This window comes from Euleptes europaea, chromosome 2, assembly GCF_029931775.1.
Source record: "Euleptes europaea isolate rEulEur1 chromosome 2, rEulEur1.hap1, whole genome shotgun sequence".
NCBI classification, from domain to species: domain Eukaryota; kingdom Metazoa; phylum Chordata; class Lepidosauria; order Squamata; family Sphaerodactylidae; genus Euleptes; species Euleptes europaea.
The window spans coordinates 72,426,853-72,453,771 of NC_079313.1; the positions used below are offsets into that span (position 1 = coordinate 72,426,853).

General features: G+C 41.4%; 1 protein-coding gene across 2 annotated transcripts in view; it reads left to right on the top strand.

The window, feature by feature from the left end:
- The first annotated feature begins 14,406 nt into the window (after positions 1 to 14,406).
- Positions 14,407 to 26,919, top strand: part of BEND5 (BEN domain containing 5) — a 1,050,378-nt gene continuing 1,037,865 nt past the window's right edge. For both annotated transcript variants that reach the window (XM_056844383.1, XM_056844382.1), the window contains exon 1: positions 14,407 to 14,468. In XM_056844383.1, coding sequence (XP_056700361.1) covers positions 14,426 to 14,468 — 43 coding nt within the window. In that variant the 5' untranslated portion in view covers positions 14,407 to 14,425. The remainder of the gene's footprint in view (positions 14,469 to 26,919) is intronic.

Consider the following 26,919-nt stretch of genomic DNA (forward strand, 5'->3'; position numbering starts at 1 on the left):
GTCACGCGGAACCGATTTCTGAGAAGCGGGTGCTGAGCGAGGACTCCTCCTTTCCCCTCGGGGCTTGCACTGTGGCTTCAGAGGGTTGCTGAAATTCTTAATTATGCTGCGCTGCCCATCCCTACGGTTGTATTGTACAAAAGCCTCGGGGCGCGTTGGCAAAATAGGGCTGCGTAGGAACTATGCTACTTGCAACGGGAACCGACACCGCGTTGAACCAGAGCCGCCAAGCCAGTGTTTGCAACACGAGCGCTGCCATGCCTAGAGTTCCTAGGCACAGCAAACGCCAGCGGCGTCCCCAAGGGGGAAAAAAACCCTTTCCACTCCAAATTGGGGAAGAATCGGACAAACTCCGGAACGGGAAGCATTCTCCCTGAGCCGGCGGTTTGCGCGAGAAACTGTTCAAAACCTTTAACGCAGAAGCGCAAAAAAATAATTTAAAAAAAGCGCTCGACGCTTCTATAGATTTTTCCGGCCATTGTATAGGAAAGAAAATTTCGAGGCTCTGTGCGTCACGTGATTGCACCGTTGCGTGGAGGAAAGCTACATGTCTTACCCAATTGCGCGGTCCTGTGCTCGCTTGGGAGTAAGCTTCCGTGATCGTAGTGGGATTTACTCCCGAGTAAACTTGCACTGGATTGGGCTACGCTAAGTGCATTTGAGTTCGTTTTTAAAAACTAAGCAAAGGCGATTGAATCCACCGGTGTGGAAAAGATTTCTATCTTCTAGGCTTTGAGCTGGCTGGAGGAAAGCTTTAAAATATGTGCAGTTTCATCCTAACTTCCATCACTGGGGTATTGGGAGGAAAAACTGGAGAAGAGGAGAATGATGTGGTCCGTTTTAGGTCTCCATTGGGGTGAAATATGGGATATGAATAAATTAAATTTGTACTGTGCATTTATTGTATGGCTCAAGGCCTCTGTCGAAGGAACTTATTGTTAATAAAGGAGAAGGAATAGATACTAAATCACGCTCAAGTGTCATTAATAATCCAACTAACACATGTTAGATATTTCAAAATCAGACATATTAGATGTGTCCTACTATTTTCCCTTGAAAATAACAGCAAGACACAAGTTTATTTCTCAGAACTGAACCAGTTACTTGAACAGATCCAGATCCCAGATGCTGAACTTCCACTTTGAGCATCATGGACTTCAGAATGGCAGGTTTGCATGAACTGAAACACCACCTCAGTTCTTTTCACATGTTATATTGGTTTTGTCTGTTTCTAAACATCCACTTATTTCACTTGATGCAGGGAATGAAGCAAGTGAGAGAGAAAAAGACACAGAAATTGTATTGTACAAGCTTTGCCACCGTAATCAGCAACAATATGCCTAGCAGATTCTCAACTATCACTCCTGCTCAGGTATCAAATACCTGCTCTTTTGTGTTGTGTTGTGCAACATATGAAAACACTTTCTCAGTTCCAAATCCTAAGAGTGTTCTTTGTTTAATAATCAAGTAAGACTTTGAATCTTGGATCTTATTCCAAGAATGTGAATTGACTATAGCATCGCGTTCACTTTTCTGCTCAGGAAAATATTTAACGAGCTCCCAAAATTTCTCATTTTCCCATCTCAGGCCTGTGAGGTAAAAAGATCCCCCTTGCCATCCTTCCATTTTTCTCCCAGATATTTATGCCTTTACCCAGCACTAAAGATCACAGAATTAAAGGTATGCATAGGTTACTGATTAGAAAGATGAGGATCAGGGATGAGTTGTGCCTTCTCAATGAACTCCAAAGCATCTGTAGGATGTCTTTGCTATATCATACTCAGGATCCCAAGTGCTCACAGAAAAATATGATTATGTAGCCGTTATTGTAGCTGCATTAAAAATTCAGAAGTGGAAGTATCTTTAACAAAGCTGTCTCAGTTCACCAAGAAAAATAATCATCTGGGCAAATTTTGCAAAGTGCCCTGAAGACAAAGAAAGAGGTGCTGGGTATTGCGGTAGTGTCAGAATCAATGAGGGGGCTATTAACATAAAATCTACTATGGAATTTTGCATTATTTAATGTGCCATATTAGTACTTATGCTTTGATGCAGTTCTGTTAGACTTCTTGTTGGTTCTATAACCTTAATTCTATTGCATTGTTAATCCAATGTCCCATTGATTGTATTGACTCACTCTGTGTAATCCACCTTGAGTCCAAGTGAGAAAGGTGGACTCTAAATAATGTAATTTTAAAAAAAAGTGTAATGGCAGGCAAAGCCTATGCCTGATTATGACAAGGGAGTAAGTACTATTTTTCCCCAGTGGAAATTACTTAACTATGTGTCTTTATCGTCTTAGCCTAAGCTCTCTGTCACCTCAGCTGTAAACATATACTGAATAGAATTGGCACTATATTGTCTTTGAAAATCTTTATCATCCACATGTACTAATGCAGTACCATGGAAGTATAGCTTTCCAGTTTTCCTGCAGTTATGATTGTCTACATTTTTTGGATAGCCTTCAGGTCATAGTGGGTGGCTGAGGTTCTACTATAACAATTCAACTTTTACATCCAGAAATTTAGTTAATATGTGAAGCTTGAGTACTTTGCCTAGGATGTTGCTAACATTCATTTTAATGCAATTTCTGCCATGAGAAGATTCTGGCCCTTAGTCTTCAAACCTATTGAATATATGTACAGGTAAAATCAATCATTGGTTTGGTCCATCTATGTTGGATTAAGGTAGCAATATTGACACTCAGTTCTGCTCAAGGACTTTCACATTGTTCTATATTGTCATTGAAATGAAGAGGTATTAAAGACATTGTTACTCCCTGTGTGCTGTATTTGAACAAATGCATGGCTCTTAACAGATTAGCATTAAATTACATTCACTATTGAGTATGGGATGGAAATCCATCTGCTTCTAATATTAGAATACTGACAGTTGATCTGTCTGGCAAAATCTGTTGAGTCCAAATGCACCCTGTTGTAGAGATATGACACCATAAAAAGCATCCCAGATGTGTACCACTTAGAAGCTATAAAAAGTATCTAAAATTTATGATTTGCAGATCAATGATACCTCCATTGTTATAGACTTATAGTTAAGGAATCGGATGGTAAGAATCCAACATACTGCTGACAATTTAAACTTTGCAACATACAATTCTCTCATATTCAAATAAGTTTATTGATTTGAAAGGTATATTAACTCTTTCTGATCACATTATCCCCTAGAAGAATATAAACTTCCAGTAGTTCTATTTTATTTTGATGCATTTATTTAAAAAATGTATAAACAAGATTCTCTGACACTAAGAGATACCCAGATGGTGTACCATGAAACAATCTTAGAAAACAATTGAAATAAAATGTAAGAATAAACAAGAAAGGAAATCTTGATACAAATCCATGTAAATGAAACAGCAGTATTGATAAGACAGGAACACCATTGGATAGCATTAAAGAACAAGTAGCATCTAATTAGTCAAACAGACATGCAGTCTGAAGCAGCCAGAGTTTGACCTGATAGCAGGCCAAGAAATAAGAAGTCAAATAGTCTACAGTGAGCAAAGCAGCCCGAAACATGAGCACCATCACTTTTCTTGGCAGTTTTAATGATGGGCATCAAACCACGCATAAAACTCACATGTTTATTTACTCTGTGTTTTAAATCTACATTCACTTTGGTAGCGTCCTTCAACCAGACTTTACCTTTATACTATTGTAACTGCTTGGAAATGACACACAATGACAAAAGAATAAAGCCGTCTACATTAATTTTTATATTCCCTTTTGTTCTATTTGTAGCACAAATATTTCTGTGGAACTATTAGGTTCTTTTATACATCTAAGATTATATCATGAGCATTTGTTTAACAATATAATTTAAGATATGTATGTGAATATATGTATAACTCAATTAAACTGGAGTGTTTGAATGTTAAATAGCTGCAGTCCCATGGAGACGTATTTGGGTGTAATTTCCACTAAGCTTAGTTGGATTTACTTATAAGTAAGTTTACTTAAATTTGAATGACAATTAACTAATAACTCAATTTTGAATTGAAATTTGGGGTTACAGTTCTAAAGTCAGTTAAGCAGCAATTCTAAGACTAGTTACTTTGGAATAGTTCCACCGAAGTCCATGATATTCAACATTGTATTGGGATTGTAGGTTAAGGATCTGGCGTTGAAGCCTGTTATCTATTAAACTTAAAATATCTTATTTCTGGCATCTAGTCCAATTAAACTTATTGGGCTTTCACTAAAACTAAATAGAGGGTTGCTGTTCAATTGTCTTTCTAACACAGTGAGTATAGTATACCAAAGTTGTTCACTTACATATTATTTAACAATAAACCACTAACAGTAAAAAGTCACAATGTATATATATAAAATAAGCCTCAAAAGACAGCTATAATATCTATTAAATAGAACAAATGGTGAATTGTTGTTCCATACCAAATACTTCAGGTTAAAAAAAAATTAGGAAGTTGATTTAAAATATTAACAGAATGTTGTTCCAAATACTTGCCATATAAACATAAAAATAGTAACTTCCTTAAAATTAGTAGTAGAGCAAAAACTTACATTCTTTGTTCACAGAAAAAGTCTTGTACTCAACCAAGACTATGAAGTTCCTAATCAGTTGCCAAGGTTTTCCAGGTTCATTGTATATATGAAAAGACACCTGTTTTTCTTTGTCTATATAGTGGCGTCTCTATCTGAGCGTGTAATTTTCATTACTCCTCCCAGAGACCGCCCTGTTTCTTTGTCTAATCTTGGTGATCCAACAATAACAACCTCGATGACTCGATATGAGTGGAAAAGTGTGCAATTTATAGCCAATTAGTGGCACTCACAACAGAAATCTTAAAGCAAAACGTAAAATTTTGCTGATACTATCTCTTGACAAAGTATTGAGTTTAGACTTAGATGGTGAGTCTGAAATTTCAAAATGCTATTAAAGTACAATGGGCAAATTACAGATTTATAAACTTACACCCCAAATCATTATGTCGCTTAGACATACTACACAACATTTTATTTTGAAAAGAAAATGCAGTCTAAAAATAATGATTTGGCAGTAGAAAGAGAGGGAATAGTCTGCATGGTTTTGAGATGTGCTTGGAAGCTTGGAAGCCTAATACTATTTTCTGAGTCTGTATTGAAGCTGTGTTGCTGTTCAAGAAAAAAGGACTGACAATGCCTGTCTTTAAACACTCAAAATTTCTACAGATGAGTGGATTTGGGCACCTTCACATGGCTGTTTCTTGCAAGGGGTTCCTTTGAACTAGTATGGGAGTTGTTGCTACCACAGTTGTATAGTGTTGCCATTTTTCTTGGGGAGGGAAGGAAGGAAAAATGGTCCACTGGGTAGATAAACTTAGACCTGGGAGCCATGGATTCAAATGTTGGTTGGCCAAGGAAACAATAGATTTGAGCTAGTCTTTGTCTCTCAGACTCAGTTCCCCTTCTATAAAACTGGAACAAAGGAACAAATATCACAACATTTAAAAGACTCAGTTGTTTGTTAAGCAAGTTGCATCTATAAGAGACAGTATAATCACTGTCTCGGTCCTGGCTACAATCCTTATTGTTATTATGAGGTATTTAAAACACATACACAGCAAATCTGAACATCCAAGGGGGTGTCTTTAAATCTCAATGAGAATCTTGATACCCTGGCTCTTTCACACTAAAATGACACTGTGGTTTATGGGCATATTGAAGAATAAGAGGCAGTGCTGGAACAAAATTTATTATCAGCTAAAAGTAAAAAAATAATTGACAAAGAATGAAAAATTAGTCAAAGATTTTTTTTGCTTTTTTTAAACAAAACCATTTTGGAATAGCATAAACATGGAACTGGTGAAAGTAGATTCATTCCAAGCCATTCTTTGTGTGGTTGAGAAGCCTGATCTTTTAAGCTGTACCCAATCAAATACTATTTAGTTCCTACTGAATGCCGCAAGGGAGATTTATTTAGCAAAAATAAACAGCTACTTAATGTATAGGTGTGAAGGGTATCATAAAGATTAAATAGGGACCATATGTGAAGTTTGTGCTAAAATGTCAGCACAGCAAAACCCATTCTAATCTGCTATTATAGGATCATGCCGTTCTGTTGTTCAACAGAAGCAGATCAAAATCCTTAGCAGATAAATGTCTAATCCAAGATAAACATTCATAAATCCAAAATAAGATTAAATCTTTACCTCAAACATCCAACAGATCAAGTGAAAACCTTTGCTTCTCACTTCATAGTATGTCTTTGGCTAAAATATCTAGTCCTGTCTTTCCCAACAGAAAAAATGATATTATAGAAAATAAATGGTGCTGTAATAGCAACCACTTAGAGCTCTGAAGAGCAAGTTGCTTAGGGATCCTGGAATTTGTAGGTTTGAAGGTTTGCAAGATACTAGGAATTTATCAAGTATGTTTACGTCTATTGTGATGCTTTCAGTGATGTGGAATCTTATAATTGACGGCACACATCTAGTATGGGAGTGTGATCTTCTCGGTAAATGCTGCTTTTCTACTCAGTATGTTTGACTGAATTCTCATGTAGTTCTAAACAAGTTGGCAGCTGGGGATTTCTCTAACAGAGCTAGCCCAAGAAAAATCCAGCAGCCATCCTTTTGTACATGTAGACAGAGATAATGATTTTCCAAAGGCCACCTAATGAGCGTAATAGCTGAGAAGCTGTTCAGACTAAGGTCAGGTCTATTCATTGTATTACACTACTGCTCAGTGATCTCTGATTTGCCCTGGGATTTTATGTTGTTAGAAAGTAGGGGTGTCTCCCCCCACCCCGTTTTGTGATCTTCCATGTTACCACCTGGGATTTCCTTGATTTTTCTGCCATCTTTCCCAAACCCACTTTGCTGCGATGTTTCAGGAACAATTGCAGCAAAGCTCAGTTGACTGCCATGTGAGGTAGCAAAGTCCAAGTCCTCCTGATACAGCAGCCTTACACTCTGCCCCTGCAGCAGCCATTTCTTGTCTTGCGTACCACCAGAGGGCTTTTTGAGTTATATTTTAATTCAGCCATTGGCATATTGATATAATGTGTATCAATATGTCCATTACTAGTTAAAAAAAAACTCAGTAGAAGCTGCCATGGGGAGTTGGGCATGAAAAAGGAAGGAAAAATGCCCTCTGGTAGCCCCATTTCCACTGTGCTTCATTGACAGCTGCAGCTACACCAAGAAGTGTTTGTATGTGGAAAACGTCCCTGTAATGCTGTTAAAAATGCAGCTTTCTGATATTGCTACACATGGGAAGTTTCAGGTCTCTTTTTCTGTTTTGTGGCTTCTACCCCCAAAATTGTTGCCATTTTATACAATTCCACTATTTGGATGAACAATCTGGGCGCACATGTAGAAATGCAACACAGAAAGTCAGGATGAAGATACTCCACGGGGCATTATAACTTTTTTTGTTCCTTTTGCATTCTAGTCACATGCACACACACACATTTATTTATAAATAAATCCAGCTGTGAAATTCCCACTCTGTTTTTGATTACTTATAAATTACAGTTATGTCCTCAAGACCTGTTTTGCTTGTTCACTGTGACTGACCTAACAAGGTTTCCCATTAGTTTGTTCCAGGCCAACATCATGTATATATGCATGTATTTCCTGATGGCTACATTCTATCCCGCTGCATGACACAGGCCCATCACCACGCACAGATCTGAACTTTGAACTGTTCGACTGCATAGAAAGATTTGCAGTGCAGAATATTTGCCAGTTTTGATGCATGCGTGAAGTATGCTCAGATCTTAATGTTTCCTATATATGGGATGAATAAGGTACACAGCTAAAAACATGCTTAAGGCCAAAATAAATAAATTAAAGTGTCCCTCTCTGTCTGTCAATGGCAGGTTAATACAGTTTAGTTGTAAAAAACGTCTTTGCTGAGTGTTCTGGCAGACTATTGGCACCAACTCCAGGGCCAGATCCTCATGCATTCTACATGGATATTCTGTGAGGCTTCCAGCAAGGACTGAAAATTACCCTGGGATTTGATTCGGTACTGCTGTCAAGCACCTGCTCACATTGGCATTATGACTCTTTTATTTGAACAATGTCATTTAATTACCAGACTGCTTTATTTCACTCATTTTCTGCCATATTTAAATGCATTGTTTTCCTTTGAAATCATATGTCAACTCACTACCATTTGTTTAGCAGATTGTCCATCACCGATAACAGTAGTGTCTATTTTATTCATAAACAACCTACTAGCTGGTTTCCCTAGAAAGTTGTGGTCTTATTTAACATTTCCCTTTTTTCCTGGAAAAAAAATCTGATAGTGTTTACCTTTTTCTTTCAGAATTGACTGGTTATTTTTGGAACCTATAATGCAATATTGGGATGTGGAATAAGAACATAAGAGAAGCCATGCTAGATCAGACCAAGGCCCATCAAGTCCAGCAGCCTGTTTACACAGTGGCCAACCAGGTGCCTCTAGGAAGCCCCCAAACAAGACAACTGCAGTAGCATCCTGCCTGTATTTCACAGCATGTTATATAATAGGCATGCTCCTCTGATACTGGAGAGAATAGGTATGCATCATGACTAGTATCCCTTTTGACTAGTAGCCATGGATACCCCTATCCTCCTTGAAAATGTCCACTCCCCTCTTAAAGCCTTCCAAGTTGGCAGCCATCACCACATCATGGGGCAGAGAGTTCCATAATTTAGCTATACATTATATGAAAAAATACTTCCTTTTATCTGTTTTGAATCTTTCACCCCCCAGCTTCAGCAGATGACCCTGCATTCTGGTAATTTGAGAGAGGTAGAAAAGCTTCTCCCTGTCCACTCTCTTCAAACCATGCATAATTTTATACACCTCTATCATATCTCCCCTTAACCTCCTCCTTTCCAAGCTAACCAGCCCTAAGTGTTTTAATCACTCCTCACAGGGCAGTTGCTCTAGCCCCCTGATCATTTTGGTTGCTCTTTTCTGTACCTTCTCAATATCCTTTTTTAGGTGTGGTGACCATAACTGTACACAGTATTCCAAGTGGGGTCTCACCATAGATTTGTACAAGGGCAGTATTATAGCAGCAGTTTTATTCTCTATTCCTTGTCTAATTATGGCCAGCATGGAATTTTCCTTTTCCCGGCAGCCGCACAGTGGGTTGACATCTTCATCAAGCTATCCACTACCTCCCCAAGATCCCTTTCTTGGTCTGTTGCTGCCAGCACAGATCCCATCAGTGTATATGTGAACGTGGAATTTTTTGCCCCAATATGCATCACTTCGCACTTGCTCACAATGAATTGCATTTGCCATTTTAATGCCCACTCTTCCAGTTTAGAGAGCTTTTGGAGCTCATCACAGTCTGTTTTTGTTTTAACCACCCTAAATAATTTGGTATCCTAAATAAATCATTTGGTGGGATGGTATAATATAGACTGATCTTGTCAGATCTCAGAAGCTAGGCAGGGTCGGTACTTGGATAGGGAACCACTAGGGAAGAGGAAGGCAATGACAAGCCACATCTGTTTAATTACTTGCCTTGAAACCCCATAGTAGGGTCTCCAACCTTTTTAAGCCTGTGGGCATATTTGGAATTCTGTCTTGGCATGGTGGACGCAACAACAAAATGGTTGACACAAAATAACTGTTGCAGGAGGTGGAGCCAGCCACAAAATGACTGCCACAGCTTAACTTCAGTAACACAGTGTAGATTCTTGTGCTGTGGTGGCAGCTGCTGCCAAACCAACATTTTAAAAAATCTGCCCAGCCAATCAAATTTCCACTTGTCAATCAGAAGCCTTGTTGGGCAAAAGTTCTAACTGGCCCCACTCACTTCCTAAAAACACTTGGTGGGTGCCAGAAAGAGTGTCGGCAGGCACCATGGCGCCCATGGGTGCCTTGTTGGGGAACCCTGCCCTATGGGGTTGCCATAAGCCAGCTGCAACTTGATGGCACTTAACACGCACTCACAATGCAAAATATAACTTTGTTAAACATTTAAAATTAGTTTTCAAAAATCCATGCAATATTTGCATATACCTATCACTAGGGATTGGTACACACTGTTTTAGAAGATGTAGAATCTGATCCAGGAAGACAATTTTTGTAGCTAAATTTTGAACACAGTTCATCATATACAATTGTTCTTGAATAAATTATAATTTAAAATCAAATAACTATGGAGGTTTTGGGGGCAACCCCGCCTTACTAAAGCCCCCAAATATGGATAAATAAGAAAGAAGGCAAAGTGCTGAGAGAAACCACATTGAGAAAAAGTGGCAAGCCTGTTAGCAGTGGGCAGCCAGGTTCTCCACCTTACAAGTTCCCTTGAGCAGGAAGGAGGCTTTATGAATAGCTAATTGGCAATAACTGATTCTTAAGTAGGGTTGCCATCTCCGGGTTGGAAAATATCTGGAAATTTTGGAAGTGGAGCCTGAGGATGGTGGGGTTGGGAAAGGGGAAGGACTTCAATGCCATAGAGTCCAATTGCCAAAGCGGCCATTTTCTCCAGGTGAACTGATCTCTGTCGATTGAAGATCAGAAAAAGAAGAGTTGGTTTTTATATGCGACTTTCTCTACCACTTAAGGAAGAATCAAACCGGCTTACAATCTCCTTCCCTTCCCCTCCCCACAACAGATACTCTGTGAGGTAGGTGGGGCTGAGAGAGCTCAAAGACAGCTGTGACTAGCCCAAGGTTACCCAGCTGGCTTTAGGAGTGGGGAAACCAACCCGGTTCACCAGATTAGTGTCCGCTGCTCATGTGGAGGAGTAGGGAATCAAACCCAGTTCTCCGGATTAAAGTCTACCCCTCCAAACAACCACTCTTAATCACTACACCATGCTAGATCAGTTGTAATAGTGAGAGATCTCTAGCCGCCCCCTGGAGGTTGGCAACCCTATTCTTAAGTAAACCTTGCTCTTGAACAAGGCAAGTTGGGAAGAGGATGTGGCTGGAAAGGCATAAAAGGCAGAGGAGAGTGAGTGTAAAGGAGTTCTGTGGGTCTCTATGGTCAAGGGACCAGGAGCCTGTAAGGAAAAGGACCAGGCTTGTGCCATCCCCCTCCCTCTCAACATGAAAAAACATTAGAATCTGAGTATATTAGCATTCCTTTAGTTCTCTAAGGACACAAATGACAGCATTCAGATCTGAAAGCCAACATGTTTCAGCATGAATACTGTTGTTAAAAACATTTAAAAAGCAATAATAGGTTTTTATATACTGTCATAACACCTCGCCGGAAGTCCAATGGTGAAGGGCACTGTGGTGGGTGGTAGGGTTTAAGGTCTAGGGCACTATAGGCTTTTATAAAAAGAAAAGTTAGTAAATAATGTATTAGTAGCGTATTAGTGCTCTGTATATGTTTTTGTGTATTTTATGTTTCTTTTTTGTTGCTGATGTATTGGATTATGGTTTTATTATTATTATTATTAATTTCTTTTTTTTGTATGTCTTATTATAAAACCAATAAAAAAATATTTAAAAAGCCAAACACATGGACAAGGAAGGCAAAAGATATTTATTACACAGTTGTTCCTGTACCATTACATTATGCATTTGACACAAGAACTCATTAATAACATATCTTACGAGGGGAACTTTGACTCTCAATAGTTTATATCCTGGAAATCTTATTGGTTTTTAAGGTCCTAGTGGACTTGCATCTTGCACTAGTAACAGATTGTCATATCACACATTAGCTGTATAATGATACGCTACACAGGTTATCAGATAAGATTGACCTGCTATTGATGTGTTTATGAAGAGTCAACTTTTTAATAGGAGACTGGATATGCCAAGCAAATTAGGAGACTGCTAAAACAGTCATGGTAATATAAAAGATCACCCGCTACTCGAGATACACAATATTTCTCATTAAACACAAAAGTTATTATGAAGTACCTGTCATGGAAGACAGCCATTAGGAAAGGTGTTGAGTCTTTTGAAAACTTGAATCCATGAAGGAGTGAGAAGAAATTTATACGTGATCACATCATAATATTAAACTGAATAATGCTGAACTTTTTCAACAGGCTTTCGCCTGATTGTTTATATCAGCCAATCTCTGTTCAGCTCTGGTTACTTCCACTCTAATTTTCAGATTTTTGGGGGGCTTCCCATTTTTGATACTGATATTTTTAGAATATTATACTGATTTTATTGTTGTTTATTTATACTGTTTTAAATTATATTATTCTGCATTGCTGTTAGCTGTCTTGAGCCATATTTGTGTGGAAAAGATGGGATATAGATTTGAAAAAAAATTGAAATAATTAAATCAGGCTTAAATCTACAGGCTATCATGGGGTATATGAACTGTTGCCACTGAACAGAGATGTCATATATCATATGGACAGAGGCTATAATATTAAGTCCTCATGTCCAAAGCACATTGGCCATACAATAAGGAACTAGTGAAAGGGAACTGTATATAATATCATACATAATACATAAGGGTGTGGAGGAAAAGAGTGTGACCTGATTTGTGTGCTGTGTACCCATTTTCTGAGAGGGAATTGTATAGATAAATTTTTCTCTTTATGAACCATTTTTTAATAATTTCTGTGCCTAATGATACAAAAATTTACAGCAGACCTTTCGGAGAAATATGGTTACAATTCTTAAATAAATATCTTGCAGTTTTGTTGTGGTTGTTGTTGTTGGCATCAAGTCACAGCTGACTTATGGCAACCCCATGGAGTTTTCAAGGCAAGAGACATTTGGAGGTGGTTTGCCATTGCCTGCCTCCGCGGCACGCCCCTGGCATTCCTTGGAGGTCTCCCATCCAAATACTAGCCAGGGTCAGGGCTGAGAATGTGTGACTGGGCCAAGGTCACCCAGCAAGCTTCCATGGTGCAAGTGGGGATTTGAACTAGTCCAGCATCTTAACCACTATACCATGCTGGCTCTCAGAGGGATAAATACTGGCCCTTTAGCAGAGGCTTAATAGGATGCTATTTATCAAGTGATATTATTTTCCTGCACACTGTAAAAAGCTTCACTTGCCCATTTCACACATTAAGCTTCTATTTTAAGGGGCTGGCCCTTTTTTCCAGGTTGTTGGCAACCCTACCTACTTTCCATTCATATGGGATAAGCTTCTAATCACTTTAACCTATATCCAGGGAGAGTTAATTCTTCTAGCGTAATTAATGAGTGCAAGGGTGTGATTCTGGGTAAGTGGGCATATGGCCTTTGGTGCCACTGCGACACCCACCCACCCCCGTCTAAGGGAAATGAATCCACACAATTATCCTCCCAGTGTAACTGCTTCCAAATTACACTGGGGCAGGAGTATTTGTGAAGACCCTCTTTATCACTCCAGGGAGGAGAAAGGTTGCATCATTTTAATGCTTTATAGGGAAGCCCTCTTGATTGCAAGATGTGGAAAATACATCCCCTTTCTCCTCCCTTGAGGGAGCCTCTCTTTAATGACCTCATGCTTAGCTTTACAGTGTCAAATTATTCATCTTTTTGTAATCACACATGGGCTTTTGGACCAGGAGGGGATATAAGATGTTTTTCCATATGCCCTCATTTATTCATCTGGTCCAAGCAAGCAGAGATGCTGACTGTTTTCAAAGTGACGTTAAAAGAGAGGGGAAGGGACAAGTGTTCATGTTTACTTTCCTATCTACCGTTTACCCTAATGGATGAAATCTTTCTCATATAGCGTTTCATACAACCGGATTTAGTTTTGCTAACAGCCTGAAAGAGAAAATGTCCTGCCTAGTCGATAGAAGCTTAATGTGTGGAAACGGGCAGGTGATGTTATTTACCTCTGAACCATGAAAAGCTTCAGCTGCCTGTTTTCATACACTGTGCCCCTGTTAAAGGGACAGGATCTCTCTCTCTCTCTCTCTCTCTCTCTCTCTCTCTCTCTCTCTCTCTTTCTCTCTTTCTCTCTCTCTCTCTCTCTCTCTCTCTCTCTCTTTCTCTCTTTCTCTCTCTCTCTCGATTTTTTGTAATCGTGGCATCGGGGTCCGGCTGCTGGCTTAGACAGGTTGGCTACAGTCCTGCAGCGCTCTCTGTGGCATGTTTAATTGGAAACCAGTGCTACTATGTTCAATGGACTTACTTCCAAGTCAATATGGAAGTCGCTTGAATAAGAGTCACCTAGGAAGGATCTAGGATCTCTCTGAACTCCTTTCCCTAGCACCCACCATCCAGCATTGAATAAGAGTCACCTAGGAAGGATCTAGGATCTCTCTGAACTCCTTTCCCTAGCACCCACCATCCAGCATTGAATAAGAGTCACCTAGGAAGGATCTAGGATCTCTCTGAACTCCTTTCCCTAGCACCCACCATCCAGCATTGAATAAGAGTCACCTAGGAAGGATCTAGCATCTCTCCGAACTCCTTTCCCTAGCACCCACCATCCAGCATACGGAAACAGGGACTCCCCGGGTTGTGACGTCGGTTACCATGGTGACGCCCGGACAGCGTCTCACGGCGGGAGGGGGAGGGAGCGACCGAATGAAAACAAACATGGCGGAGAGGAGCAAGACTGCAGATACTGGTTAGTTATAATCAGAGGCAGCCCCGGGGGAGGTGAGGGACGGGAGAGCTGATGTCAGTTGATGGCGACTGTGAAGAGAGGGGGTCGTAATCCTGAGTTGGGGGCGAGATGGGACGTGACCTTCGCGTAGGAAACAAGGAGGGTCTCCGGCCTCTTCATTAGAGGAGTTGACGGGGGGTGGGGGTGAGGGGGTGAGGGGGTGAGGGGGTGGGGAGCGCATTCTTGTGGCAAAGGCGCTGTTGTGAGGAGGGCAGGGTCCCGCTTACGGGGCTGGGAAGGGAATGGTGTTCCGTTACAAAGTGGGGAAGGGGCGAGGGAGAGAGACGCGCTCGTCAGGAGCGTAGTCGGGAGCCGGACCCCCTTTCTTGGGGGGGAAAAGCGGTTCCTACTTCCCAAGGAGTCGGAGGAGAGTCCTTCAGCAATAGCGGGACGTTAGGAGACCGTGGCCATTTATGCATGGGAGGTTTTGCCTTGGATTTGCCACTCTTTAGATGCGTATTTTTCCCATCCATATTCTCAGAACTCAACAATCAGCCCCCCATGCAGAGTTTTGAGAATTCGGATGGGGCAAATGCGCATCTAGAGAGCGGCAAATCCAAGGCAAAACCTCTCTTGCATAAATGGCCCGTGATGACTCCTTCATGTAGGACATTCGGATTGGGGGGAGGACTTCTTTTTCAGTACATAAAGGGAAAACGTTTAACAAGATACGTGTGTGTAGGAATTACCTATTATTAATAATTTAACTATTCACTTAGTTAAATTTCTCCATCCCATGGATTAGGATATGTGGCACCACCAAGATCTGTAATAGTATCAAAAAGACTGCAGACCAGTCACATGAGGAAAGGAGCATATAGGTTTGATGGGCTTTACTTCTGAGAAAATTTGTTGAGACTCCCAAGCAAAGGTGTACAAATTGCAGTGTATAGACAGTAGAAGAAAGAATGAGGGAGAGGAATAATTGTTGCTCAGTGGAAACAAGAAGCTATGATTTTATTAATTCAAGTCATGGAATGGTTGTTTATCATGTAGAATAGGTAAGGGAAATTCTTAACTCTTATAGGGGTGAAATAAAGGCTTTTAACCCAGTGTGAGCTAACTGCCTTCAGTTGGGGTGCATCCGTATCTAAGGACAGGATTGCCAACTTTCCTGGAGAAAGATATTTGGTCCCTTTCATCATCATCATCATCATATATTTTATTTATTTCATTTATACCCTGCCTTTCTTCCAATGGGAACCAAAATAACTTACATAGTTCTCCTCTCCATTTTATCATCACAACAAGGGGAGGGGGCTGTGGCTCAGTGGTAGAGCATCTGCTTGGCATGCAGAAGGTCCCCGGTTCAATCCCTGGCATCTCCACTTAAAGGGACTAGGCAAGTAGGTGATGTGAAAGACCTCTATCTGAGAACCTGGAGAGCTGCTGCCAGTCTGAGTAGACAAAACTGACTTCGATGGACCAAGGATCTGATTCAGTATAAGGCAGCTTCATGTGTTCAACCCTGTGAGGTAGGTTAGGCTGAGTGTAACTGGCCCAAGATCACCCAGTGAGCTTTCATGGCATGAATGGGAATTCAAACCCAGGTTTCCCAAATACTAGTCTGATACTCTTAACCACTATATGGTGGTGTATAGGTATAAAGTTGCTCTCTCTGTCTATATATCTAATTCTGAAGTGTGCCTCCTGGCTCTGGATACCTAAATCAACAGATAGGGAGCACACTCACCCTCGACAGGCTTTTCTGCAGACTTAGGGGGAAAATCTAAAACTTAAAAACAACAACCTGAGGGGTTTAAATCCCCTGATTTAAAAAAAAGCATCTGTGCATTTACAGACAATGCTCTTCAGCTGCTGCAGCAGAAAACTAGGCAAAATAGTGGTGTTGGGGAGGGGGAGAAGGAGGAGGAGGCCTCACTGCACTTGCCTGGAGCAGCGCCTGATGAGTTGGCAAGAGAGCAGGGCTGGGGGGATAGGCTTAGCTGAGATTCTCCCCCCCCCATGAGTTTTGCAGTCCCCCACTTGTATATTCTAATTTTCATCGTGGCCAGATCTGATGATACTTAAATTCGGTGAATGGAGCTGTGAACACACAAGACATCTTTCTACAAACCTGAAAAACATCCCAGGATCTCAGAAAAATCTGCAATGTAAAAAAAAAAAAAAAATGCATTTGGGGTTAAAAACCCCCAAATAATAACAGGACCAGTTGGTTGTGGGCACATAATATCTGAATTATCAAAACTGTGCATGTGGGCTTTTTGCCCCTGAAGAAATTCCAGTAGTGGAGTAAATTTCTGTCATGAATAAATCTCCAGAGATAATACGGACCATCTGAGCCTCTCCCCTGAAAACGCTACTTTGTAAATGGCTGTTTTTTTTTTTAAAAAAAACAACATCCCCAGCCCAGCCCCAGTGATCCTAGTGGCCATTTTACAGCCATAACCGAGAACTGTCCAGACATCCCTCGCCCAACACTGGCTATCTCAATGCCCTATTTCATGAGAGCAAAAATGCCCTTCCCCCACTGTGAAACTGACCAAATAATCAGCCTTTAACATGACCAGTATAAGGGGAGGGTGGCAAATGGAGCCAAGTGGTCATTTTACATTGAAAGTTCACATGCACATCCATGAGATTGGCATGTGATTTTAGCAATAAGTGGTTAAATTTATAAATAAAAAGCAGCCAAGTGGTAGAGCAGAGCCTTTGTGGGCACCCCCTGCCCGTGATAGCTGCAAGGGCTGTGTGTGTGCCCATGTGAGAGAGGAGGCAGGCAGGAGGGGAAAGGAGAAGCAGCGCAGGGGCTCTGAAACTGGTGACACTCATATGAGTCTGAAAAACAGCCTTGCTTTCTCCAGCTTTGAGGGGAGGGTTTGGATGAGCATGGGAAGGAGGAGGAGTGGGAGAGAAAGTGAGAATGGGGGTGGAAGGGGGTGTGAGGAGATCCGAAGTTACAGATTTCCATGAAAGTTGCTGTGATTAGCTTTGCTGTGGGAGCAGGGCTAACTTTAAATTTGTGATAAAAGGTTTGTGAAACCAGGAGACAAGTGTGGGGCAGCCCCGAAGTCACTTCTGAAAGTCAGAAAAATCATGAATAACTTAAAAGAAGCCCCGAAGCAGTCCCACAGGGATTGCACAGCTAATAACCAATTATGAATGGCCACTGAGTGACTAGAATTATGAGTACCGTATATACTCGCGTATAAGCCGAGTTTTTCACCCCAAAAAAAGGGCGGAAAAAGCCGGCCTCGGCTTATATGCGGGTCAATACGGTAGAGGAGGGAGGAGGGAGGGGGGAACTTACCACCGCCGCCGCCATCGCCGCCATCGCTGCCTCCGGGAAGGCTGTGCCTCCGCCGCCGGGCGTGCCCTGCTCCCCTTGGCCAGGAGCGCCCTGGAAGGGCCTCCTGTGGCCGAGGGAAGGCCGCACCTCCGCCGCCGCCGGGCGCGCCCGGCTCCCCCCGGCCAGGAGCGCCCTGGAAGGGCCTTCTGTGGCCGAGGGAAGGCCTTGCCGCTGCCGGGCGCGCCTGGCTCCCCTTGGCCAGGAGCGCCCTGGAGGGGCCTCCTGTGGCCGAGGGAAGGCTGCACCTCCGCCGCCGCCGGGCTCGCCCGGCTCCCCCCGGCCAGGAGCGCCCGCCGCCTTCGCCGGGCCTTTTGGGCCGCGGGGGGGGGGGGCGCCGCCACCGCCGCCTGCCTGCGCACCTGGAAAAGGTAAGCCTGCAGGGGGGGGAGGGGTTATAAGCCGACCCTCGGCTTATACTCTGGTGCCTAATTTTTCCCCATTTTTGGGGAGAAATTAGGCACCTCAGCTTATACGCGGGTCGGCTTATACACGGGTATATACGGTACCTTAAATCAGCAAGCTCTTCAGTTATGACTACTTCACAGAAAATAGTTCAAGAGGTTCTAGCTTAATTTTCATATTTACCTGTTGAAAACCTATCCTGCCTCAATCTAGTATGCAGTAAATTGCTATCCTAAGTGATTCTTTGAGAAATGTTGTTTACTATCTTATAGCATGTTTACATTTTACAACCTCCTGTGCTAAGGGTTCATTCTGCAATTATCATGTTTCCCTCTGTTCATGTGATAATTTTGGAATATAATTATGTGATTTTTACTGTATCCATTCCTGATAGTCAAACCACTTTAATTTTATAATAAAATAGCAGTCCTTGAGTGAATCATTCATAAATACCAGGTATAGATTTACAAGGACTGATGCAACCTTGTAAATGTTAGAATAGCTGGACATAGAGTTCAGTATAATGGAAGCGCAGTATCCTGAATTTCTTTCAGTTAAGATATACCTTTTTCAGCTAGAGAGCCAGAAAGCAATTTTCTCATATTGACTGTGATCAAATAAATTGATTTACAGTTTAACTCTTTTTCAGTATATGAGAATAAAATCTACCAGAAATTTGATTCTATCCTTGGTTGCAATTTGATACAGTTCTGATGGTAGTCAATATAGAATATCCTAAAGGTTTGCATAATATGTTTTAATGAGATCGATAGGTAATCTCTTGATTCTCAAGCTGCTTACTTAGCATTAATCTGGTAAAATATATATAAAGAAGAAAAAGAGTTGGTTTTTATACCCCGCTTTTCTCTACCTTAAGGAGTCTCAAAGCAGCATACAGCAACCATCCCTCTCCCCACAACAGGCACCTTGTGAGTCAGGTGAGGCTGAGAGTTCTGAAAGAACTGTGACTGGCCCAAAGCCACCCACAGGCATCATATGGAAGAGTGGGGAATCAAACCGAATACTCCAGTAGAGTCTACTGCTCTTAACCATCGCACCACACTGGCAGACTACATGGTTTTGTAGGAGTAAAGTTCTGCTCTGATTTGAACTGGAGTACATATGGTTGCACTTATCCAGCACTTGCTGCTACAGAGCAACATGTAATGTCATATAATTTGTTTTCAAGACTGCTTCCTTTATTGTTCTCACAATGTTGCATTCCTCTCCCCCCCCTCCCAGCACAACTCTCCTGGTCCCCTACCCCTATTGGCCAGTCCTCCACTACTCCTTTTGTGGTTGTAGCATGGTGCTCCTCTTCATCAGTGAAGTCATAATTCTGGCTCCTCTTCTTCCCGTGCTGTCATCTGAGAGTTAAATGTGGATTGAAGATTATGGCTCTAAACTGATCTAGACAGAAAGTTTTGCAGCAAGCTCCTTGTGTGAAGTGAAGGGGGGGGGGAGAAATTAGGGGAGCATATGAACATGGCAACAAGCTACATTTATGTCTAATCTGTGTTTCATTTCAACTTTATGTGATGCCAGAATGCAGTCAATGCTTTTAACAAACCTGTATAAAATTTGGAGGTAAATATTATGTTCTTCTCAGCATTTCTCAGTGTTTTCAGTAAAATACATTTTAGGATAATTTGCCCTGTCTTGCAACTATTTTAAACCACTTCCAGAGATCAATATAAAAGGCAGGAGACTGCAAAACTGAGCAAGAATAATAGTGTCATAATAGCACCACTTTCTGATTTATAACTATTGAAGCCTACTTTGCTTTTGCACAAGAACAATATTTTCCAGGATAGAAGGGCGGGGGGAGAGAGAAGAAGAATGTCTTTATTGGAAAATATGTGATGTTATGATAGGTATAAACTAGTCTAAACAAAACATATATAAATCATTGAAATGATTTCATTGCAAAGTGATAGATTTTCTGGAAATAAACCATGCTCAAAACATTAAAAGGATTCTTCTTCTTCTTTATAATTTAACCAACTGTGTTAAAAATGCTATCAAGTATTTAGCGTTATGTTACTTCTTACTCAATAAAGCCTCTGTTCTAAGTTTAAGGATCCATTTATTAAAAAATTCCAACAAGAGAAATCAGTTTAAATCAACACCTTCCTACATCTGCACGCTATCCCCACTTCCTACATACTGGCTTATATAAGCCTGCTTCCCCAGCAACAAGTTCTCTTAAAGCAACATATCTGAACCCCACATTTCCTCCTCTCTTAACCAATTACATATCACTACAAAGTACACATTTTACTTATCCAAGTACAAAAAACAATCACCAATTGTGATCAATTTACCACATTACATAACATAGTCCTTTGTTCAAACAGGTGGTCGTCTAATTTGTACATCTCTTTTCTCAACCATTACTGCAGACGGTGTATTTTGAGATGATAATAATGGTAATGTATCTTGAGGCGCTGAAGGCCTGGATTAACCCCATCTTGACCAGGCCCAGCCTCATTTGGAAATTCTGGTGGCAAAAAGGAACCATCTGAATCAGAATCAGTTTCATTCCACCTAGAACAGAGTTTCCCAAACGTTTTTAGTCACGGAGCACTTTTCAGGAGAGCAAATTGTCACGGAGCACTAATTTTCACCTAGCACCTGTATGATAAATTGAATGCCATAGTATTTTTCTTTCCAATCTCTTCACGGAGCACTAGATGTTTCACGGAGCACCAAGTGCTCCTTGGAGCACAGTTTGGGAACCTCTGACCTAGAATAAGCTGGTACCAACTGGGAAGCATTCCATGTATGCCCATCAGACAATCTATGGTATACGGTTCTTTCTTCTTTACAATATTAAGAGGTGAAGTAAATTTCATTCTTCTTCCTGCAAAATCCCAGGTCTTCTAACTCTAACAAAAGAACTACATTCAAATTTAGCATCCTTAGCACTCCTATGCTTATCTGTATACACCTTATATCTCTTCTGCTTTTGAACTACTCTCTCTTTTAAGTTAGATTCTGACAATACATCAGATTTTGCCTCCAGAAGTCCAGCAGCATTTAATTTAGTTCACATCTCTCTCCCATGTAATAACTTTGCTGGTGATCCTCATGTTGTAGCATGTTATGAACATATTGCGTTGCCCTATACACTTGCTAAAATCAGTAGTAAAAGTACTACCTTCCCTTCCAATTTAGCCTTCTGCAAACTGTCTTTTAAATTTCTGATGAACCGTTCAATTTCTCCATTTGCTTGCAGGTAATACACAGATGACCTTCGATGTATGATGATTCAATCCACAAGGAAAGTTTCAAACTCCAGAGAAGTAAATTGGGTACCATTTTCAGAAATTAATTCTTTAGGATCCCCTTCTCTTTAAAAACTATAGACAAAAACTGAAACACAGTAGCAGAAGTGGCTTGTAATGTAAATGCTATTTCTGGCCACTTAATTTTAGTAAGAAATTTTGTTAGTCTTTAAGGTGCTACTGGACTCTTGCTCTTTTCTATTGGTCTTGACAGACTAACATGGCAACCCATCGTGATCTATACCAACAATCTCCCATGCACAGTATGGAAATGGAACTGGCTGAAGTGGCGCAGGGTGTGTTACTGCTGTTCTATCATACAGGTCACACAAGCTTTAATAGCTGCTTCCACTTGAGAATCCATATTGGATCACTAATACAGATCCAACAATTGTTGTTTAGTCTGTACAATTCCTTGATATGTATCATGGGCAAGATGTATAAATGTAGGCTGTGATTCTTTTGGAACAAGTAATCGATGAGTGCATCATAAAATTCAACCATTTTGTAATGAAAGTTCATCACACAGTCTAAAATAAGGCAACAACACTGAATCGAGTCCCTTTGCATTATTAGGGCATTTCTTCATTAAAAATGTCCTTAATTTTTGCTGAACAAGTTAAATATGCAGCTTGAAATTTCTCCTGCATAATGATAACAAAGACTCCTGAAAGAAGTGCAACATCTTCTACATCCTCTTCTGATAAAATTTCTGAGGATGGCAAGGATAATCGGGACAAACAATCAGCTGTCACAGTTTGCGTTCTTGGCTTATATTCCATTTCATAGGTAAAGGAAGGCAACCGTGCTGAACACCTAACAATTTGATTCCCAGCCCTTCCCATTCATTTTGATGTCAATAATGTCAGGGAACTGTGGTCAGTACATAATTTAAATGTATGGCCCCACAAATAAGTTCTCCATTTTTCTGTAGCCCAAACACAAGCAAGTGCTTCCTTTTTAAACAACTGAGTATTTCTTCTCAGTTGTCACAATTATAGGCATCATTGGATCAAACAATGCCAAATCTGGACTATGGACAATAAAGGCTTCTACATAATCAAAACTAGCCTGTCCTAGTTGGGGGGGGGGAATTAAATAAATACTCTTCAGGAGTATTTCCAAATACAATAATATCATCCAAATAACCCCGAACTCCCTTCTGATTCTTAAATATCAAAGACATGATTCTTTGAAAGGCAGCAGGAGCCAATCTGTATAGAACATGCTTAAAATGAAATAATCCATCATGCATAATAAATCCTGTGTGGTCTCTACTCTCTTTATGCAGCACAACTTGATTGGTATGCACTCTGCAAATCAGGAGTGGAAAACATTTTTGACCCCACTAATTAAGAAAACATGAGCCTCGTGGTGCAGAGTGGTAAGCTGCAGTACTGCAGTCAAAAGCTCTGCTCACGACCTGAGTTTGATCCCAATGGAAGTTGGTTTCAGGTAGCCGGCTCAAGGTTGACTCAGCCTTCCATCCTTCCGAGGTCGGTAAAATGAGTACCCAGCTTGCTGGGGGTAAAAGGAAGATGACTGGGGAAGGCACTGATAAACCACATACATAGCTATACCATTTGTTTTTTTCTTCTCATTACATGATGTAAATAGTTTACCCAATTTTGCCTGTTCCAGACTTACAATATCTTTTGGTAAAATATGAGTTTCTTGTAAACAAAAAAATATTAGCTTTTGACTTTTGTAAATGGTAAAAAAAATTTTCTTTTTGTTGGGAGAGTTTAAACCATTAACATTCCATGACATTATTCGAAGCATTTCGATATTCTGCACCAATTTCTTAAGCTCCTCTGACACAGCATCTCTAACAGAAAATGGTAAACATTGTAACTTCTGTCGCACAGGGATATTATTAGATCTCACTTTTACTTTATGAATAAATCCTTTTTCACAACCAAGTTCTTGTACAGAATTATCCCCACTCACAACTGAAACTGCCCTTTGCAATCACTCAGTATCTACTTGGGGAGCAAAAATACATCCATCAACCACCATCAAATTTAATGCAGCAAATAAATCCCTGCCAAGAATAGAAGAAGTAGAAGAGTTGGTTTTTATATACCGACGTTCTCTACCTTTTTTTTAAAGGATAATCGAACTGTCTTACAATCTCCTCCTTCCTCTCCCCACAACAGACACCTGAGGTAGATAGGTCTGAGAGAGTTCAGAGAACTGTGACTAGCCCAAAGGAGTGGGGAAATCAACCCGATTCACCAGATTAGCTTGCGCCACTCATGTGGAGAAATGGGGAATCAAACCTGGTTCTCCAGATTAGAGTCCACCGCTCTAAATCAGTACACCACTAGGGGTACCATTAGGCACAATATAACATTCTGTTGGTACACAACATTACCAAAACTCACTTCTGCTGGTAAACAATCACATAAAGGTATTTGATTTTTTAAAATAACATATGTGTGTGTGTTAAGTGCCGTCAAGTCGCTTCCGACTCATGGCGACCCTATGAATGAAAGTCCTCCAAAATGTCCTATCTTTGACAGCCCTGCTCAGATCCTGCAAATTGAAGGCCGTGGCTTCCTTTATTGAGTCAATCCATCTCTTGTTGGGTCTTCCTCTTTTCCTGCTGCCCTCAACATACCAACTGTAATTTTGAAGAAGATAATGTCATGGCCCAGCTAGGTCCAGGGGACACTGATGACTCCTCTGACGAAAAGTCAGTCAGCAGACCTGGCTTCTATACACAGTCACAGCTGAGGTGGCACAGGAAGAAGAAGCCCCTGTGGAGCCAGACCCAGACTCGCAGCCAGGAACCAGTGCAGCAACTCCTCAGCCCTCCAGCTCTGAGCCAGCTATAGAAAGCCAGCTGCCTGTCTGCTCACCTCCCTCGTCACCAGAGCCTCAAGAGCTGCACAGGAGGCAAACACGTAGGATATTACAGGATCGGAGACGAAGTGCTCGACTGGCAGCTAGGTACCGACCCAGCAGCCAGGGGGAATGAGTGTTTGCAGGAGCAGGTCTGAGGTGCCTGGCAGGTGCCTGGCATTACAGGCTGCCTGAGTGGCGTGCTGCTGGAAAGAGCATAGCTGTGTGGAAGCAACACGTCTATCTAGTCCTGACCAGGCTGTGAACTGTTTGCTTTGTTTGGATCTTGGCTTGAGCCCTTCGACTGAATTTCACCCTCATTGACTGTGACGAACAAAGAGTTAATCTGTAAGAGATGCTCAGAGAAAGGGAGTGGGTGGAGCTAAGGAACTCTGTTCTGAAGAAAGGAGTTGTATTCTGATTTTGGTAACCTGTGAGTTCAGTAGTTATGTTTGACTCTGGGAACCTGAGGGTTTGGATTTGCCTAAGCTGGTGTAAAACAAATCCTGTGGAGTGACAGGCAGAGACTGGGAGGAAAGGGACCCTTTCTCGGTGACTGGAAGAGGAATAGGCTCTGAGAAGGAGATATTCCAAATACAGGGTATTGTTTAGGGATTACTGCCACAAAAGTGGAGTATATCTATAGTGAAAACTGGAAGAGAGATTTGAAGAGAAATCTCCATACTTCTGTGTTTCTCTGGGGAAGAGAGATTGTATGGTCTCCAACTTCCCTAATAGCTAGGCAGCAGGGCCTACTATAAATAGAAGTTCTGGAACTGAACTGAATTTGTGAACTGAATCTAAGAATTGTAATACTGTACCAACTAAGCCATCTAAGATCTACGCCTTCTCTGAAGTGAAACTTATAAAAGAGCTCTGGTTCTATGCTTTTCCTAACCACTGTTTCCCCTCCAAATTCATCCCCAGTACAGTGTTTAATAAATCTCTGTTATTTATGCATTAACTTGAAAAAGCCTCTGGTGACTCATTTCTTCTGAGGTAAAATAAGTAAAGGGGACTAAGAAGGAGAAAATTAAAACTCCAAATAAACATTCTGGCAAACAAACAAGCACGCTCTCTTTCCCTCAGTACCCACATAAGAGTGATCATGATATTGACAAATCTTACGAAAGCTACAACGTGACATTTATTGAAAAGATCTGTGGACTCATCAACCTGGATAGAAAAACTGCTATTTTTCAGTTTATCACACAAAACCTCTTCAGCGTCATGTGACATGTCATCGATATGTCGACTTATTGTACTGTTTGAAAGTGGAGCCCACTCGCCCGAGGAGCCAGCTTTAAAGCCACCAGCCAGCTGGGGGGCGGGAGGCCCCTACCCGCCACTGCCGCGGGAGCCCGGCGCGGAGCTCACGCACCCCGGGAGCTGGCTAGGAAGCCGCCAGCCAGCTGGGGGGGTGGGAGGCCCCTCCCAGCCACCCAGCTCAGTGGCAGCGGGGCACGGAGTGCCATCCGCGTACTCTGGGATTCAGGGCACTTCCCCAGGCGTAACGTTCCACCCCTCGTGCAGATGGGGCATTCAGGCACCAGCCGCTCCACAATCCCCAGGGCGGGTCTCCGCCAGTGCCCCTCTTAGGGGGCAGGGAGTCTGGCCAACCCCTTTCAGACCCTAGGGTCCCAAGCTGCTTCCCAGGGCAGAGATGCAGGGGCAGTACACCATTTGATTCAGAATATATTTTTTCTTGTTTTCCTCCTCTAAAAACTAGGTGCGTCTTATGGTCAGGTGCGTCTTATGGAGCGAAAAATACGGTATATGTTTTCTTTCTTCAGACCCTTTGTGTCACTAATTGCAAGCAGGTAATTATCAAACATCCAGGTCCAAGAAGTAAAAACAATTGTAGGCTCACCTGGACTTTGCAAAAAGGTGCAGGTGGGTTCAAAGGCAAAAAATCCATCTTTGTTGCCAATTTGTTATGTTTTACTCAATAAAGCCTCCATTCCAAGTTTAAGGATCCATTTATTGAATAAATTCCAGCAAGGTAAAACAGCTTAAAATGATACCTCCCTGCATCTGCACCCTATCCCTATTTCCTACATTCTGGTTTATATATGCCTTCTTCCCCAGCAACAAGTTCTCTTAAAGTAGCATACCTAAACACCATGTGTTGTCTAACCCAACATCAGGATGAATCTAAAATATAAACATCTGGGAAATATAATAGAAATTCACTGTAGCTTCAGCAAGGTTAAAGATAATTGTGCTACCTGCTATTATTATTTTGCTGAGAAAATGGATTTAAGTAGAACAAGGTGTCGGTTCTTGTAGGTTATCCGGGCTGTGTGACCGTGGTCTGGGTATTTTCTTTCCTGACGTTTCGCCAGCAGCTGTGGCAGGCATCTTCAGAGGAGTAACACTGAAGGACAGTGTCTCTCAGTGTCAAGTGTGTAGGAAGAGTAATATATAGTCAGAAGGGGGTTAGGTTTGAGCTGAGTCATTGTCCTGCAAAGTATTAAAGGTAATGTGCTAATCATTGTCCTGTAAGTATCAAGATAATGTGCTAATGAGGTTGTGGTATGTTAATGTGGAACCATTGTATCCTGAA